Source organism: Chenopodium quinoa, unplaced genomic scaffold (assembly GCF_001683475.1).
Source record: "Chenopodium quinoa cultivar QQ74 unplaced genomic scaffold, ASM168347v1, whole genome shotgun sequence".
NCBI lineage: Eukaryota > Viridiplantae > Streptophyta > Magnoliopsida > Caryophyllales > Amaranthaceae > Chenopodium > Chenopodium quinoa.
In genome coordinates this window covers 2,030,405-2,046,934 of record NW_018743144.1, presented here as the reverse complement: position 1 = coordinate 2,046,934, position 16,530 = coordinate 2,030,405, and the positions used below count along the sequence as shown (strand labels likewise).

Genomic DNA, 16,530 nt, shown 5'->3' with positions numbered 1-16,530 from the left:
TATTAAAATCCACTCTAAACAAATTTCCAGCAATATATACTATTTTAAAACCCCTCATAATTTAATTAAAGTAAGCTGAAATTATATTTAAAACACCATAATTAAGTCCCTATTAATGGGTAATTAAAATTTCTTCAAGAAACATAATATTAAGTGTTCTACATAAAATTCCAGCACTTTATTTTAATTAAAACTTGCTGTAATTAAGCCTTAAAACACTTAAAACAAAGGTCTACCCCAATATAAATCATAATCCTTCAATAACTCATATATCAAGAACCTAGGGTTTCAAAAATTTGGGGCTTTTTTAATTAAAAACAAAATCTGAAAATTAATTAACATAATTATAATAATCAACCTTCAAAACTAAATCCCAAAATCATAATTTACAATTAGATTAAAGCATAAATTAAATTTGAGCAAGAAAGATTTGATTTTTAAATTATTTTTTTTCGAAACTCACGACTGCCGACAGCAGGCTGGCGCCACTGTCGGCTGTTGCCAGCACTGGTGGTCGCCGCTGCTGCCGGCTGGGTGGCTGGTGGTCGGCGGCCCACCGGTGGTGGTGGTTGCCGGTGGTGGTGGTGCGAAAACAAAAGGGGAAGGGAAGGAGAAAGAAAAAGAAAAAGAAAAAGAAAGAAGAAAAATAAGGAGAAAAGGGAGAGAAGTTTACCTTGGGTTTTCTCCACTCTGGGCAAAGTTGAATTACCTCATAAGAGGGATATTTATACCCCTTCTCTATCACCCTTTTACCCTATACTTTCCTCCTTTAGTTTTTCCTAATCCCTTCCCTACTAAAACTTGTAAAAATCATAATTTCCTAAAATAAAACCCCAACTTTTATAAAATAAATAATTAAACAAACTTTCCTTTAGTAAAAATATTTCCAAACTAACATAGGATAAATAATTAAAATACCATAATTAAAATATTAAAATTATTTAGATACCCTTATAAAATACATATTTTAAATAAAATACATATAAAAATACGGGGTATTACAACTAAAGTATACAATATCTATACTTTTTATATGATTTGACTCAAAGCATTTCTAGGTAGAATTCTTGTGTTGTAATAGAGACGCGAGTGATATATTTATCTTCATTTCACATGAATATGAACTTTACTTTATTTAGTGAGAACGACACAAATTGCTAGTAAATTTTTCTTATTTCAAAATCTATTGATAAAATAAAGAAAAAGAGTTTTCTTTTTTTCTTTCTATTTTTTTCTATTTATACTTCAACAATTTGAACTTAAAGACCATACCATAATATGAATCTAGATCATTATTCTGATCAAAATTTCAATTTACCGAAACAAATAAATAAAGCAAACAAATATAAAAAAAAAGAAAGTATAACAGAAAATTGGATTAGTTTTTTTTACGTATATCAGCTGTTTCGGGAAGACAAAAACATTCGTCTCATAATGGATGAGCAGATTATTGGGCCGAGCTCAATTTGAACTAGCGTAGACATAGTGCCTACGAATTTACAGTCCGTCCCCATTAACCGCTCGGGCATCGACCAAGGAAGAATCAATTCAATTTGAAGCTTATTGCTAATCTATGATCAACTTCCTTTTGTAGTACCCTACCCCCAAGGGAAGTTGAATCCCCGTTATCTCCTTGAAAGAGAGATGTCCTGAACCGCTAGACGATGGAGGCATACGGGCTAAAATTCCATCATACTATGAACATAATATGAGCAGTTTTTTGAAATTGTCAATATAATCGAATAATCTGATTCAAAAGATCTTTCCGTCTTACACAATTCCACAGAATTTTTTTTCATTCAATTTCATTTATGAACCATTCATTCGCTAGAAAATAAAAAATTATTAAATATTTATATAGATTTAGGTTTAGTTGTGCGAGAAATTGAGAACTAATGGGGTTTTTTTTCCTACTTCGTATCAATTTGCTCTACTATATCCTGTGGGAGTGAAAAGCGGTTTTTTTTAATTAAACCCTATGCTAGATAAAATTATATCCCGCTTATTTTTTTAGTAACAATTTGAAGTCCTGGGATAAATAAATGTGTAACGTGCAGGGCGCTATTTTTAAGGATGCTCTTTCATGTCCCATATGACCTACGATGCAGAAAAGCGTTGTAAAAACAAGGAAACAAAAATTTATACTAATGCTTGATACCTAGTGTCGACCCAATTGTGTCTCCAAAGTAAGAGATTTGTAGTATTGTTCCTGAGAAGTTTTCAACTTTTGACTTCCCAAAATTAAAGCCTACTGCTAACCCCATATTCCACTTGAAGGCTTTTTCTACAACTATGGCTCTCAAAGGATTAGATGTAGCATTCTTCTTTACCGGGTTCCCTCTTTCCTTGGAACATGTTTGTCAACAATGGTTTTACTCTTTTGATTCCAAGCGCACTACGACGTGGGAGGATGTTAATGAAAGCTTTATGAGTCGTTACAAGTGTAACATCTAAGTTAAGACTTTTGAGCGTGAACTGTACATTTTCAAACCGAAGGAGAATGAAGGCTTCACTACATATGTGGAGAGAAAAAGTTGCACTCTTGGTGGATCCTCCCAAAGAGAAGGAGATGGTTTGTCTCTTCATTCATTTGACCCATAAGAACAAGCAACATTTGAAATTTCTTCCTTTGAACACCTTTGAAGCTGTGTACGATATTGGGATCAATATTGAGGATGGGTTGATGAAGACTGCTTGTAGTAACAATAAAAACAATAACAACACTTGGAAAAACAAGAAGAATGATATTCCTTCTTCTTCGTCTTCCAAGCCCAATAATGCTACCAACAACATTAACCTCAATGATGTGTTGGCTCTTAGTACTCCCACTTAGAGATTCCAAAGGCGAAGGTGGGTTTACACACCATTAGGAATGAGCTATGACGCTGCTTTTGATCGCCTGCACATTTAAGGATTGATCATGCGTATTGGGCTGTTTCCAAAACCAAGACCAGATAACAGAACAACTAGCTATGACCCCCAATGCTCATTAAGAGTTTCACCAAGATAAAGTTCATACTACTGAGAAATGTTGGAAGTTAGAGGATGCGATTTAGAACTTGATTTATGCTAATTAGCTTCCTTTTTTCCAGGGGGCAAGAAGCCTAATATTCAAACAGGTCCTCTTTCTAATGTTATGGTTATCACAAGAGATGAAATCTCCTTTGATATGTCACTACTCATCCAATCTGTGGATAAACCTCTACCGGAAGTTATTTTTGTTTCAACTTATGAAGAAGTTAATGGAATTTGGGATAGTGATGACAAAGACGTCTATCTCAAAGATATAGTTGGTTGATCTCTTGGAATTTTCAACCATGAATATAGAAAAAAAATTTGGGGGGACCTTGAGGTCAAGGTTCTCACAAAAAATTGAAGGTTACATCAACCTAGTCCACCTCCACCGCAAGCACAACCAATAGTTGATCCCATCGACCCTGTAAGCAATGATGTTTTTATGCAACTATGAAAGACTAAGGTGGAATTGAATGTTTGGAAGCTTTTGGCTACCTCCCACGAACATCGAAAGGCTATAATGAATGCTCCTATGAAGATAGGGGTTGATAGTGACATGACTCCTCAAGGGCTAGTCAGCTTTCTCAATACTGAATTTCCAAGCACCAACAATCTAATTTCCTTTTCTGATAAGGATTTTCCCCTGGAAAGGGATCAACATAACAAGTCTTTACACCTTACTGTGGTGTGTAGGAAGTTGAATGTTCCTAAGAGCCTAGTTGATAATGGCTCAGCAACCAATGTATGCCCGTTGCGCACTATGAAAAAGATGCGTATAAAAAATGAAGAATTGATTCCCTCTACTCAAGGGATTCGTGCTTATGATAATACTCGTCTTCAAGCTGTGGGTACTATCATGTTAAACATAACTACTGGAGCCATTGAACGTCGCACCGAGTTTCAGGTTGTGGACATTAAGGCTTCTTTCAATCTGTTATTAGGTCGCCCTTGGCTTCATGAGCTAAAGGCGATCCCATTATCGCTGCACCCGAAAGTCAAAGCCATAGTTGAAGGGGATCCAATCACCATTGATTCCTCTCCTATGCGTATTCAAGTCATTGATACTCCCATCATACATGTTGAACACGATAAGGAAGATGAAGATCTCTAGGGTTTCTCTCTGGAAGACGTTCTCATGATGGAAGAAGAGGAGAAGTGTCATCTCGACTTCGATCCTTATTGGAATACCAACATAAATGCAATTATGAAGAAGCAAGGTCATCTCCATAGAATAACCCTTGGGCTTAAGAAGAAAATAGCTGAACTTTAGGGCCACCCAGATTGACAAAGGGAAATAAAAGCGTCGTCAAATGTCTATCCCTAGATCAAATACAATTTATACAACCTAAACTAATACGAGTACAAGGCAAGCATAGGGGTCGAACCACAGGGAATGGCTAAACACTACCAAATGTTATCAACAAATAATCTAGTTCGGAATAAGAGATAAGTAAACTAAAGTCTAAACACGCTAAGACAAGAAATAAAATATTAAAGGAAATGGTTTAGGTATATCATTCACTCAATCATAAACAAAGACATAGAATTTGAATTAATTATGAACTAACACTACAAGAAATTCGACTTTGGGCAACCACTAAACTCGAAGCCCAAAACCAGTATTTCGTCGCCCAAAACCTTGGGCAACGAAATGGGTCTAGACATGGGTCCGAAGCCCTAAGGTCGAAGCCCATTACATATTGGGCGACGAATTTTTATTTCGTTGCACAAAGGTTACTTTGTGCAACGAACAAGTTAGTTGCCTATGATCTGTTCATTTCGTCGCCCATAATATTTTGGGCGACGACCAAGTTCGTTGCCCTATATTTGATACTTTGGGCGAAAAATTATTTTCGTTGCCCATAATATTTTGGGCAAAGAAATTAATCGACGCCCATCTTTGCCCCAATGGCCCAATATGCGTTATGTCGTTGCCCATAGTACTTTGTGCAACAAAGTTACTCGTTGTCCATATTTGTCGGTATCGATCATATGTTTTTTAATAGGGTCGAGTGTTTTTATTATTTTCTTACTATGGGTAGTACAACCTATTAAAAAACAAATAAATCTGAAAATGAATTCAAATACCAAACATTTTGAATAATTATTATATGAAATAGTTTAATTTATAAAAACATATTAAGAAAATGTGTAAATTATAAGATAATCCCACTTTGTCAACAAGGTACATGATCCTTTAAAAATTAAATAAAATAACACTAATTACAAACTTAATTACATCGACCCCTTCTCAACGCTGCTCATATATACCACCTTCAATAGTTGCGATCATCCATCTTTCGAATTCATTGCTAGCCCATGTTATTCCTATGTAAGTGAAACATAAGTTAGTAACATCAAAATAATTATTGAAAGCATCCGATATTTTAGTATATAAATCATGCAATCATTTTCACAAATCTAAACTTTATTACACAATAGTATTAAAATTGCTGCATCCAAAAATATATACTAGTTATTTTCACCTTGCGAATGAGGATATATCAAAGGGGATGCAAGAAGAATTTACATTTCCTTTCAAAAAAATAATATACCTTTGTCCTACAAAATTTGAGACTCAACATACCTCAGAAAAATTCATTCCAAATGATAAAGCATACCTCACGAAAATTCATTGATGATGAACACGGGCCTCCACCCAATGCTTGCCTAAAAAATCCACAAGCTTTTTTCCTGAATCTAGAATTCGACACTCAAAATGTATACTACTAAGTTGCCACAGGATCAGTTATAGGTTTGGTTATGTTATCAGGCTCTAGGTCAAGCTTTTTGACCTGAGCCAGACCAACGCACAATAGATATTGACTAGTTATATCAGGTTTTTAAAACTGGTCTATATTCAGATGAAGCTATAAATTTTGTGACTGGCTCTGAATTAAGCTTGGTAAAGAAGCTAATATGCATATGCCCAAAGATCCCAATAATAGAAATCAGATTTAAAACCATTTATCCCTACATCACACAACAATATCTTTGAACTGAAAGGGTATTTTATCAGTACTCTAACACCAGAAAGCTTGCACAAACAACGACCAGAAACCAAATCTGATGTTTGGTACAAACGCCCAGACAAATCGATCCCAACTCTAAACACATGGCACATTAACAAATTAATCTTGTTAATTACCACAGCAGCAACCCTAATAACAAATGATAAGGAAAAGAATGCTAAACTATGCCAAGTTTCTACATAAATAAAAAAAAAGCAAGTACTGAAATGAAAAGTGTTATGCTAAACTATACTATGCTAAATTTTGCCAGAGCTTTATTTTTCGGAAGGGAAAGGGGATAGCATATGTACTTCATCGAAGGGGAGAGTCACAAGTTCCTGCTTCAATTGTTTATTCAATTTCTAGGAGAAGAATATGATAGCACAATCAAAAAAGTAATAGTTCGTATTGCAAAATACACATCGACCTATAAAAAACTCTTTTTTATGTCAACTAATAATTATCCCTGTTTCTGAACAAGAGTTGTCTTATGTTATTGAACATACGTTAAGTGAATCAATGGAGTTTAACATTACTAACAAGCCTCATGTGTCTAAGATCGATAAGATTATCATACATAGTACTAATTGATTAGAATTTACACTGTAATTGTAAAATGGCAATAAATTACACGGGAATAACTTCATCTTCCGCCAGTATAGCTTGTAAGTTACCAAATCTGATGTTTCTAAAACTTCCTATGAAAATACAAGTAATGCAAAACCAAAGTTGCAGATAGAGGAACACAAAGGCGAGAGGGGATTCTGCATACTCAGCCGACAACTTAAAATACATATAGTCGGCTGAGCAGAGGAGTCATCTATTAACTCTACTCTTTCACAGGTTCATATAATAGCTCCATGCACTTATCTCCAGTTAAAGTTGTGGTGATAGTCAAGACAATGAGATGAACACAGTCGTGGTAAGGAAAAATAAAGGACGATAAAATATGAAGCAGAATCAACCAGCAGTGCTTCTCAATGTCCTAATGATAGTAGGCTTGTAAAGGTCGAAAAGAGGCAACAAAAGAAAAGAAGGAAAAGTTCGAGGTTTAAGGATAAGACACGTGCTATGCTAAAAAGGATGTAAGAAAGAACCCAATGCTACAAAAACAGTCAGGCTCTACAGAGGAGAGTGATGGGGATGATGATAGACACCATAGACACAGTATACAAGGACTAGGTCCAATTCCAAGAAAGAGTCAGATCTTGGAGATATTATATTTTACATGTTTATAGAAGTGAATTATATTTGACTGCATACTCCATCCAACTATTCAGTATGCTTGCTTCATAAACTTCATAAAAAGCTAATAGACACTACCAAGAACCATAACAGCAACAACACGCAACAACATATTTTTTTTATAATAACTAAAAATATATATCTCAAATAGAAGATGAGTAAGTGTCATACCTAAGTTGCTCAAACATTTTCATCATATCATCTCTGAGCTTCTTTTCACGTTTCTGAGCTTCTATGTTGATTCTAGATACGGTCGCTTTAAGCTTATCATTTGATGCTATAAGCTCTTCATTTGAGGTTCTAAGCTCTTCATTAGATTCCTTCAGGGATTCAATCTGAGATACAAGTACACCCTCACGTGTTGCGGCATCCTCTTTTAATTGTTGAATCTCAGCTGATAATTTCACTCTAACTTCATTAGTTTCTCCTTCAACTCTTCTTTTCTTAGGTGGACGAGCTCCGGGACCAAGTCCCTTGACATATCCAGACTTTGGTTTGAAAACCTCCATGTATGCTGCTTTGACACTTAGTGTATCTTCACCATGCTCTTTCACTTCTTTTTCATGAAGGTTTCTAAGCGCTTCATAGTCTTTTTCAGCATTAGGTTCAAATCCCTTGTCTTTATGCCTAGCATATTAATTCAAGCACAAGAATAAACAACTCAATTCAATGATTTATAAAATTTAAAAAACTTATATAAAAAAATAATAAAAAAAAACCACCAAGGGACTATTGATTACTTTTTAGTTTTCTCAAATAAGGTGATGTACAGAGGATCCTGTTGAGTTTCAAGTGGATTATCTGATGATCCTTCATGTTCTTTGTTGCACATTCATCTGCATTTATGATAAGCAATGCCAAATTATACAATGAAATGTGATCAGTGCTCAAATAATAGTTACAGTCCAAAAGCTAGCAGAACTAATATACCATGAAATTATTCATTTGCACCACTTTAAGCGAGAGGAGAGACTAAAGGAATAGTTTTCGTAACAAATTATTATATAAATCATTGTAAAAATATAAAAGCCGTACCAATTCATGGAAAATTCTTGCGGTAGACCTTGCACCATTTGCAGGAGTTTCAGTTTGCTTAAGCTTATTATCCGTGTTAACTTTACTAATACGCTACAAGCCATAAAAAAACAAGGCACTATCAGATTATCATAATATAAATTCAACTAATGGTCAGGTAAAAAAAAAGTCAAATGGAATTTTACCTTTTGCTTTTCATCATTCCAATACTCACATACTAGCCATGTCCATTGGTTAGCATCAATATTATCTGGTATGCTATTTATAGCATCTGCAATAGACTTGTTTCTAAAGTATTTCTCTTTAAGCCTAAATCTCCAATGTTTATACAACATGGAGCACTGAAAGCTCAACGCATCAGTAACATCAGCACCAGCAACTTTATCAGGTAAATCATATTTAGCCTGCCAACGTAAATCATAATAAATATGCATCCATATATGCTAAACACATTCAGACATTTTTCATGGTCTCAAATACTTCCAAAACTTACTCGAATCTTTTTATACAGCCTCTCTTTTGCACCTGAATCCATTTTAGCCCAATTCCTGTCATGAATAAAGTAAATTTTGAGTCATGAAAATTAACTTTAGCAGCATATATTCAAAAAACTTGTAAGTTATAGCACATACAATGACTTGAGGGGACAAAATTCTTTCACCCAATTGCTACAATCACATATGAATTCATCTGCCTTTTCACCAACCACCCGTCGAAGCTCATCCATGAAATTTATTTTAATCTTTTCTTCAGAATTAGGATTCCACATCTTAGTAACATATTTCTTACCCCTAGTTGGCCCACGCCTCTTACGATCAGGAAACTTTAGTCGATGTTCAGCTTGTTCAAGCCTTCGTTTCTCCCGGTATGTCAATCTTTGCTCTCTGGACTGATCACTAGTTGATGCTTCTGCATCATGCTGCTGCTCCTGATTCGGTTGTTGTTGCTGCCCCACAATCTGTTGTTGTTGCTGCTGATGCACATTCTGCTGTTGTTGCTGCTGGACAGTTTGTTGTTGCTGCCCCACAATCTGCTGTTGTTGTTGCTGGACAGTTTCTTGTTGTTGTTCTGCATTTTGTTGTTGTTGCTGCTTTGTATTCTGTTGTTGCACATTGTGCACATGTTGCCTTGTACTTGACGCTTGCCTTGTCTTAGGCAACTGTGATCCATCCCGCTGCACTTGCTCAATTGCCATTTTCCTATAACAATTTCTTGTGCATAATATTAGTGATATTCAAATAAGAATAAAAGCAGCATAAAATTATGAAAAACTAAACTCCATCAAATCCAATCTATGTAAAGAAACATATAAATGAAAAGACTTACTCAACAAATTAGCAGTTGCATTGCAACGGAGGGAAGACCCCAAACAAGAGAAAACAAAACAAGAAAAGCAAACAAATTGAAAAAAGAAAGCTGCTACAAAACAAAGAAACTAACACAAAGAACAGAGTAAAACAAAGACTAGAGCTAGTTTATGTCAAGTGATTAACTTGTCACCATATGAGCTGAAAACCACTAATGCATAAAAATAGTTTTGCAAATTACTAACTAAGAGCAACAAAGATTTGATTATAGATTGTAGTAGCGCCTAAATTGCAACATTCTCCGCGGATGCTGGGTAACTGCAATTATACCAATACAATATATTTATTAATGTAGAAAAAATGATTTAAGTGACTCATTTACTTCATTTTAGTTTAGAAAACATCAATTACCAGAAACTAAGAAGGGGAATCTGTAGAACTATCGCTGTCAGATTCTATATCCTCAAGATTCTCATCTATCTCATGCACGCTAGAGCTTGTATTAAGATCGTCTTCATCATCCTCTTCACTTTTCTCTTCTTGCTCATCGTCATTATCCGTGTCAACAATGTTATTAGTACATTCTAAGATGACCTCTGCATCAACCAACTCTGGTTCAACATCATCTCTTACCATATTGATTTCCTCATCACTAAGTGCACTGAACTCTTCAAGGTTAGTTTCTCCTTCTTCCACAATATTCCATAGATCTTCATTTTGTTCAGCGTCTTCATCATTAGGGAAATCAAAAAAGTTACGTGGCTTAACTTTAATTACATATTTCCAATGTCGCTCATCATGAGAAGAGATAAAGAAAACTTGTTCAATCTGAAAGGCTAATGCAAAAGGTTCATTTGTTTGCAATGTACGAGAAACATTGACAAGCGTAGACCCAAATTTGTCCTTTTTAATCCCTCTTTCGTCGCTGAATACATCAAACCACTTACACCTAAACAATACCACCTTAGGACTTGTTCGGTTTTCTAAGGCATCACACTCCAGAACAATAACTTCATCTAAAGTCCCGTAAAAGTCCTTCCCTCCACTCTCTGCATCCCCTAATACAACAACGCCACTATTTTGAGTTTTTCGATGTCTTTGACGCTTTTTAGTGTGAAATCTAAACCCATTAATAACATATCCGTCAAAAGTTACAACACGCTTCATTGGCCCTCGTGCCAAGCACAATAATTCTTCTGTAACTCGTTCATCCTTATCTTCCCAAAGTTGTATAATCTAATTATTTTCAATATAAATACAAATAAAAAATGAATATATGTGCAGAATTTAATGTATTTATGTGTGTGTATATATATATATATATATAAGAATAAATCACTATCTTACTCTATTCTCAAACCACTTGCAGAATTCAACATCTCGATGGCCTATGTCATTCTCATACTCACTACGAACAAAAAAAAAATGTTTAGCAACATTTAGTCCGTATAATCGTATAATAATATAATTATAATTTTATATACTTACTCAAAAAAAGGTTGTGCTTCTTCACAATTCTGCAAAACATACAATTGAGCTTTTCTCCAATCTTCAATACTCAATTGCTTTAAATTTGGCTTCCCCAATGTCTTGCTGGTGTTATAAAACACCGAAAGACTATGAAGTTGTGGATAGTTCATATCCTCATTTCGATCTAAACGATTGAATTGTGTCTCAATCTTAGAGAGATATCTAGCACAAAATACTAGTAATTCCTTCTGAATATACCCTTCGGCAATTGAACCTTCAGGATGCGCTTTGTTCCGTACAAATGATTTAAATGTCCGCATTGCTCTACTAATAAATACTAGAATAAGTGTAATAAAATTCACTTTATTTTTAGATATTTAGACATACAATAAATTAACTTACCTTTCAAATTGATACATCCAGCGATAATGCACAGGTCCAGCCAATTTTGCTTCTGTAGCTAAGTGTATGGGAAGATGAATCATCACATCAAAGAAAGCCGGAACAAAGATACGTTCTAGCTTACATAATGTGATTGCTATATTTGCTTCCATTCGTTCCAAGTCGGCTACTTTTAAGGTCTTAGCGCAAAGCTGCTTAAAAAACAAACTAAGCTCTCTTAAAGGTTCTAAAACTTTTTCATCTAAGACACCTTGAAAGGTCGGGGTAAGCAAATCTTGCATGAAAACATGAAAATCATGAGTTTTCATTCCTATGATTTTTCCATCTTGCAAAGAAGCACATCGAGAAATGTTAGATGAATAACCATCGGGGAACGCTAATTTCGATAAAAATGTGACAATTTTCCTCCTTTCATGTAAGGTCAAGTTGAATGGGGCTCGCGGTATTTGATACTTGTCCCTTACTTTCTTCGGTCGAAGATCATCGTGCATTTTCATGACTTCTAAATCCAACCGAGCATTTACAGAGTCTTTGTTCTTTCCAGGTAAGTCAAGCAATGTGCCTAATATATTTTCACAAACGTTTTTTTCCACATGCATCACATCCAAGTTGTGTCGAACTAACAGATGTCTCCAATAAGGCAATTGAAAAAAAACGCTAATCTTTTTCCACTGGTGAACAATATATCTTTCCCCTCTTTTTCGTTTCCCTTTATTATCTTTACCAAATTCCACATTAGGGTATCCATGTAGCTGCTCCAAAGCATCATTCCCTGATAATGGATTAGGTGGTGCGCGCCTTTCAACTTTCTTACTAAAGAACCTCTTATTAAGTCTCCACTTATGATCTGGTTCTAAAAAAACACGATGACACATATAACACCATTTGTGGCCATGTTTCAACCATTCGGAATTTGTGTCTTTGTGGCAATTAGGGCAAGCCTTCGCCCCTTTAGTGCTCCAGCCAGACAAATTGGCATATACTAGGAAATCACTAATTGTCCACATTAACACTGCTCGCATATTAAATGTCTCCTTACTATGGGCATCAAAGGTTTGTACCCCACTCTCCCATAATTCCTTCAACTCATCTATCAAAGGTTGCAAAAAAACATCTATGTCATTACCAGGAGATTTAGGGCCGGGAATTAATAATGACAACATCATGTTGTCACTTTTCATGCACATCCAAGGAGGTAAATTATAAGGTACTAACATAACAGGCCATATGCTATATCTACTACTCATGTTCGCCCCGGGATTGAACCCATCACTAGCTAAAGCCAAGCGTACATTACGTGCATCTGCAGCAAATTCGGGATATAGCTCATCTAAAGACTTCCACGATTTTGAATCTCTTGGGTGTCTCATAATATTGTCGTCATCATCACCAGCATGTCCTTTATTATGCCATCGCATGTGCATTGCGAGCTTGGAGCACATGAACATCCTTTGGAGCCTTGGAATAAGTGGAAAATGGCGCAAGACTAATTGAGGTACTCGTGTTTTTCTATGGACACCCTCATCTTCATCGTCTGAATTCTCATCATCTTGAGAAATATCCTGCTTCCATCGAGGTGCTGAACACTTAGGACATTTAACTTCATTTGCAAACTCCTTTCTAAATAAAACACAATGGCTGACGCATGCATCAATCTTAACATAATCTAACCCTAGCGCTTTAGTATATTTTTTTGCGTCATAAGAGATTGAAGGCAAATTGTTATCATAATTAAACGCCCTATGCAATGCATTCAATAACATTGAAAAAGACTTATCACTCCACTTGTTGCTAACTTTAATGTGCAACAATGACATAATAAACTCCAATCTCTTAAATGTTTTACATCCTGGATACAAGTCAGCCTCCATATCCTCCACTAATTTTTGGAGCAACATAGGAGTTTCACTAGTGCCACTACTTGATCCTATATATGTGGTTCTTTCATTTTCATTGATCGATGTAGAGTTTATAGAATTCCACGCGCTTGTTGCATCGAAAACAAATGGAGCCATGTCATCAAAAGGACGATCCTCACTCTCATTATCTGAAACCTCTGCTACATACCCTTGATCTTTATTTTTATCAATTTGCTCTACACTTTCTCCGTGACTCAACCATGGGTTGTAACTACGATCAATGCCATATACTAGCAAGTGACATAGCATATTTTTACGAGTTTGTGACATAACCAATCTACAGTTAAGACAAGGACATTTCAACATTGTTTCGCCACTTATTCCCCTAAAAGCAAACCGTAGAAATTCATTAACACCCGCTATGTACTCCTTTTTTTGTCTATCCTTTACACCATTATGATTCATCCAACTTCAATCCATATTCATTCTTACAAACAATAATTAAAAAAAAAACATTAGCGACAAAAAAATGATCACATTAGATAGTTTAGCTATTAACCGTGTGAACAAGAAAATCTTACATCATTAGATTCATCACAAAAACAAACATACCAACATAAGTGATGAAAAATTTGGAGGTTTTAATTTTTTATATAATAGGAACTTCAAGTTAAACTTGAAACTTTATTACTTGCATTATTTATATTGGTCTGTTAAAGTTTAGACTTTAGACTAACTAATACTAAATCTTATGGAATGATGTCGTGCCAATTTAATTGTTTCTTAAGACATTTCTAATTGAATATTATAAATTTGGTTTAGTGCCTAGTATAAAGATATTTGAATTAAAGGGAAATATATCTTTTGAACCCTTTAGATGTAACATACCTAATTATCAATGCAAATATTAATATGGTTATTATGTTATAGTTTTAACTTTTTTTTGACACAGTTATAGTTTTAACTGGAATGAGATTGTATAGTGAAAGAATTATGGGGAATCTTTCCTTCCTCAATTCATTAAGCATCCTTGGCTTATATACAAGATTACAAGCGTGAAGTTAGGCAGAGTATACAAACTGATTAGCTAGGAATTAGCTAGAGTATACAAACTGATTAGCTCTAATTAAGGGATACATCTAAAGCTAATTATACTCCTAACATATATAACAAATATACAAAGTCATAATATATCCCAATATATTCTAACATATAGTTTAAAGATTCTTAACAGGCAGCAGCTCAATTTTTAGGCAAAGACAGCTCAATTACATCAATCTCATTCCATTTTTAAGTATCAAAAGATTGTGCAGGTAGTCAAGTTATCCATCTTTTCTTTTAATACTTTAAATTAGACCCACTGTATGAGAAAAATCCCAAGATATGTCCAACAGAATGAATATTATCAATGCAAATATTAATCTGATTATGTAAATTACATGTAATGATCATTTTAAGTATTGCCTAGATATAAAGTATAATCAATCAACTAAAATTGCAAGAAATTCTCAATGAAAATCACAATAAAATTGTAAATAAAACAACAATACAATTTACTACAAAATTATCAAGAAACTAAACATATCTGAACCAAAAACACATAATCGCAACAAAATTGAAAGAGAATAAACAACGAACCAAAACCATTGTTAACATGATTCATTGATTAATCAATCGACTTTTATAAAAACGCTCAAATTTCCTATAATTCGACAAATAAAATGGGATTTCTACCTTGCATGTTAAATCAATCGACTCACATAGCAGATTATATCAATTCAAAGACCAAATTTCACCCAGAAATGTTAAAAAAAAAAAATCCGAATTTGTAGATGAGAATTACCTGAATAGATACTCTTTAGATGCGAGTGTAGTGTAAGATTTTGTGTGCCGCGTCGGAGAGAACCAGACTAGATCGGAGCGGCCACCGAAAAAACCTGATTTGAGGAGAAGATTATGCAATTAGAGGTAGAGTACGAGGGTTTCGTTTTAGGGAGAAGATTGAATTAGAGGTGAGGTGGGAGTTGAATACCTGATTAATTAAGAGTAGTTCATTTTTTTTTTTTTTGAATAGAATTAAGAGTTCATTAGTTTGGGAAAAACCGCGAGAGAACTCTATACTAATTTGTGAACGTGGGAAATTACAAAATAAAAATTAAAATTTCCGCCTTATTTTTAAGTTTTGGGCGACTGTAGAATTAAATTAATTTGTCGTTTTATTAAATTTGGGCAACGAAAAAAAATTGGTAGCCCATATATATATACTCGTGGCACAAAAGTCATATTGGGCTACGGGATTGTATTTCGTCGCCCAAAATATAGATTTGGGCAACGAAATTGGATTAGAAGCCCATATTAACATTTTTGTGCAACGACAGCATATTTCGTTGCCCATACTAATGAAGTTCGTCGCCCAAACCCGTTTTTCTTGTAGTGTAAACATGCTCGAATATCAAAGTAAGGTCCAATCTAGCCACCTTCCGGGGTTCATTGGCTTCTCCTAACATAGACTCTATGCTTCCACATTAGAACCATATACTAGGAGGTGCTATCAAATAACAATCGGTATAAATGAATCTTGCTAGGTCTGCTATCGCATCTTCTAACAATAATTCACTCCCAATCAAGTAACAACATGCATTTTGCAAGTATATTGAAGAATATCAAGCAAATAAAGACTTTAATCACAAATAAAACAATTCCAAACCCTAGAACATGCTCAAGATCCAACATCACCACAACCATCCCCTTAATGGAGAGATTACTCACTAATCATGATAATAACAAGATTAATTAACAAATAACCAAGAATCAACATGATTAACAAGCAACACTAAGAACTAAAACAATAATCAAAATAAAGTAAATAAAATAGAGGAGAGAGAGTTAGAGATTCTCATTGATTGAAGATGAAAGTTTACAAACAAGATGATCAATCTTATTCTTCAAAATCCAAGCTCAACAATGGTGAAACCCTCACTTTGTCTCTCTAAACTACTCTAATCCTAAGCTAACCCTAGAGAGAGAAGCTCTCCTAAAACTAATTAAGAAAATAGAATAATTGTTGATTGTTGAATTACCCAAAATGGGTATTTATAGTTTTATACAAAGCTAAGAAAATAAAGAATTAAAGAAAAGGAAAAATAAATTAAAGTAAAAAGAGATAAAAGGAAAAAGAATTAAGAA

General features: G+C 34.6%; 2 protein-coding genes across 2 annotated transcripts; both read right to left on the bottom strand.

Annotated features, from left to right (window-relative positions):
- Positions 1-7,548: 7,548 nt before the first annotated feature.
- On the bottom strand, positions 7,549-15,369 carry LOC110732127 (TPR-containing protein DDB_G0280363-like). The gene is made up of 7 exons (XM_021912045.1): positions 15,188-15,369; positions 8,939-9,505; positions 8,800-8,854; positions 8,492-8,710; positions 8,335-8,399; positions 7,685-7,898; positions 7,549-7,578 (listed from the first exon to the last, which is right to left on the bottom strand). The coding sequence occupies exons 2-7, from the start codon at positions 9,499-9,501 to the stop codon at positions 7,549-7,551; spliced, it is 1,146 nt and encodes a 381-aa protein (XP_021767737.1). The 5' UTR covers positions 9,502-9,505; positions 15,188-15,369.
- Positions 11,482-13,710, bottom strand: LOC110732126. The gene has a single exon (XM_021912044.1). It carries the CDS (start codon positions 13,708-13,710, stop codon positions 11,482-11,484), a length of 2,229 nt encoding a protein of 742 aa, XP_021767736.1.
- Positions 15,370-16,530: the final 1,161 nt, after the last annotated feature.

Excerpts from the sequence above, each read along its gene's own strand:
- LOC110732127 (XM_021912045.1), bottom strand. The coding sequence starts at position 9,501 with ATGGCAATTGAGCAAGTGCAGCGGGATGGATCACAGTTGCCTAAGACA. Across the intron at positions 8,711-8,799 it reads GGCTGTATAAAAAGATTCGA|GCTAAATATGATTTACCTGA; the intron begins GTAAGTTTTGGA and ends TTACGTTGGCAG. Across the intron at positions 7,579-7,684 it reads TTGAAGGAGAAACTAATGAA|AGCTTAGAACCTCAAATGAA; the intron begins GTTAGAGTGAAA and ends AATCTAATGAAG.
- LOC110732126 (XM_021912044.1), bottom strand. The coding sequence starts at position 13,710 with ATGTTGAAATGTCCTTGTCTTAACTGTAGATTGGTTATGTCACAAACT.